The sequence below is a fragment of the Nematolebias whitei genome, chromosome 6, assembly GCF_014905685.2.
Source record: "Nematolebias whitei isolate Nwh7 chromosome 6, NemWhi1, whole genome shotgun sequence".
In the NCBI taxonomy this organism is placed as follows: Eukaryota; Metazoa; Chordata; class Actinopteri; order Cyprinodontiformes; family Rivulidae; genus Nematolebias; species Nematolebias whitei.
In genome coordinates this window covers 11,885,686-11,888,224 of record NC_056503.1, presented here as the reverse complement: position 1 = coordinate 11,888,224, position 2,539 = coordinate 11,885,686, and the positions used below count along the sequence as shown (strand labels likewise).

Genomic DNA, 2,539 nt, shown 5'->3' with positions numbered 1-2,539 from the left:
TGCTATGAGCTGAAAGAAAGCCGGACTGGAATACCTCATAGATATTATTAGTGGTGAGGTGGTCATGTAGACAGGCTGCCACAATTCTTTCCAGCACTTTGGACAAAAATGGAAGGTTGGCAACAGGTCTATAGTTGACATGATGGGCTGGATCCAAGGTGGGCTTTTTAAAAAGAGGTTTGATGATTGCTATTTTCAAGGTAGGTGGGACAAAACCAGTTTGGATGGAGAGGTTTATCACAGATGTGATCAAAGGACTGATGAAAGAGATGTTTATTTTCAGCAGAGCAGTGGGGAAAGGATCAAGGGCACAAGAAGAGGATTTCATTCCTTTGATAATAGCAGTCACTTCTTGCTCGGAGACTGGTGTAAAACATCGAAGAATTTGAGGATTGTTATCCTGGGGCTTGTAAAATGGTGCAGGTGAAACTACCAAGTTTGTCAGGGCAGACCGGATGATGTGAATTTTGTTATGGAAAAAGTCCATAAAGTTATTGCAGTGTTCATCAGTTGTTTCTGTAAGTGAGGGGGGTTTGGGTTGAAGGAGATGGTTTACTGTGGAAAAAAGTTGTTTGGAGTTCCCATGGCTCTTGTTAATAATATTGTACTTTCAAAACATCTATTTGGTTTGAACTTTTGCTTCAAAAACTGAAATGACAAAGATTCCCACAGTTTTTACAAACTTGATGACTTCTGAGATGATGAAATGACTTCTGTCATCTCAGCATCTTTTATTTTTATAATAGCTTTTCAAACTTTGTGGTACATTTAGGCTTACTAACTTCCTGTTTAATAAGCGTTTTTTTTTTAAGTGATACAGACAGTGTTACTTTTTTTGGGGGGAAGAACTGAGTTGCACTTTACTTCCTATCTTCTCTTCATTTATATTGTAAATTATTTTACTACAAGATTTAACAGTATAGCATAATAATTCTAATAAACAAAATAACAACTAAAAGAGCTTATAACAGATAAATAACTGTGTCATGTAAAATCTGAGTAATGCAAAGCATTAATGCTTTTATTGTTTAATTTACAGAAAATTAATTTATGATTTTAGAAAATCTTCAAAGTTTTGAGTTATTTCCAGTGGGAAAAATGATTATTGTTGATATTATTGCTTAAGTAAATTATTTTATTTTGTTAGGCTGCTGTCAGGCCCAGGCCTCCCTTGCAAAAGAGATATGTGTGAGATTTGCCTGGTTTAATAATAATAATAATAATAATAATAATAATGATGATTGTCATCTCAAACTTTTGGACACCACTGTAAATCAACACAAAAAACTGAATGTACAGAAATAGATTTGTTCATGTAAACGTGCACACACACGTGCACACACCACAGAAACAAGAAAGCCTGTTCACAGTTCCCCATCCTGTCAAGCTCTTGCTCTGCAGGCTGTGCACTGTCTGCCAAAAGACCACACACACCACACAACATGTGCACTTATTCACACACAGTCAAACAAAAGCAGCTTGTCTCATTCTTTAACACCCAGCTGAGAGCTCTGATGAGAGATAAGGGTCCATAAAATACCATGAGCCCACTTCTGAATGAGTTCTTCTAACTATTTTATTATTATTATTAACCTTTATTTAACCAGGCAAATCCCATCGAGATCACAGATCTCTTTTACAAGGGAGGCCTGGGCCTGAAGGCAGCCTAACATGTATGTTTTTAGTCTAGAATAACTAGAATAACTCAGTTATTCATTTCCATGTAGTAATTGTTACACCAAACATGCATAAATGAGATAAAAGAGGAAACAAACCGATACATATAGGCCTAGTTTGTAAGACATTCAGGCAGCTTACAAAAGAGTTTAAATTTAAATAAAATTGATATGCTTCAGTTTATTCGCCCTCTTTAAATATAAATATATAATGTAAAGTTACTGTAATAAGATGACAGAGGCACTTTTTTGCTACAAAAGTAGTTATGATTATTGCATCAGATTTTTACAAAGAGCAAAAGTTACAAAATACAACTTTAAAAAGACGTAAAATAATCAGTCAACTGATTTTATTCAGTGGACAATGCTGAGAATGCTCTACTATAAATTAATTAAGTATACAAGTGCTAAGTGTTGATTTAAATAAAGTGAAATATTTAACAATTAACCATTGTTATATTTTGTTTTTTGAAAAATACACATTTTCTAATAATAAATAAAAAATATTGGTGTTGTATATAAGCCATCAGATGCCATAATTTGTAAAAATTGGCATTGACTTTGAACAGTCCTATCAGTCAACCTTTGATTTCAAAGAAACAGATAAAGGTCCTACACAATGTGCGTGCAGGATGTTTCTGCAAGTCACCTTGATGATTTACACTACAGTGTCAGTGCATTGTTTTATGATTACTTGAAGGTGCGATAAGGGGTTGTGAGATCAAAGCTCCGACGATCTGATTCTTTAATATTGCCAACATTCATGTCAATAGATGTGATCCCCACTCCAATACGATAATCCTGGAAAAAAATACAAAAAAAAAACATTATCAATAATTTCTACTGTTTTTAATTGACAAATT

General features: G+C 34.0%; 1 protein-coding gene across 1 annotated transcript in view; it reads right to left on the bottom strand.

The window, feature by feature from the left end:
• LOC119410514 (arf-GAP with Rho-GAP domain, ANK repeat and PH domain-containing protein 1) overlaps nucleotides 1-2,539 on the bottom strand; it is a gene marked incomplete in the record, with an annotated part of 99,223 nt that overhangs the window by 45,904 nt on the left and 50,780 nt on the right. Inside the window, 1 exon segment of the mRNA XM_037677395.1 lies at nucleotides 2,371-2,477. Coding sequence (XP_037533323.1) covers nucleotides 2,371-2,477 — 107 coding nt within the window.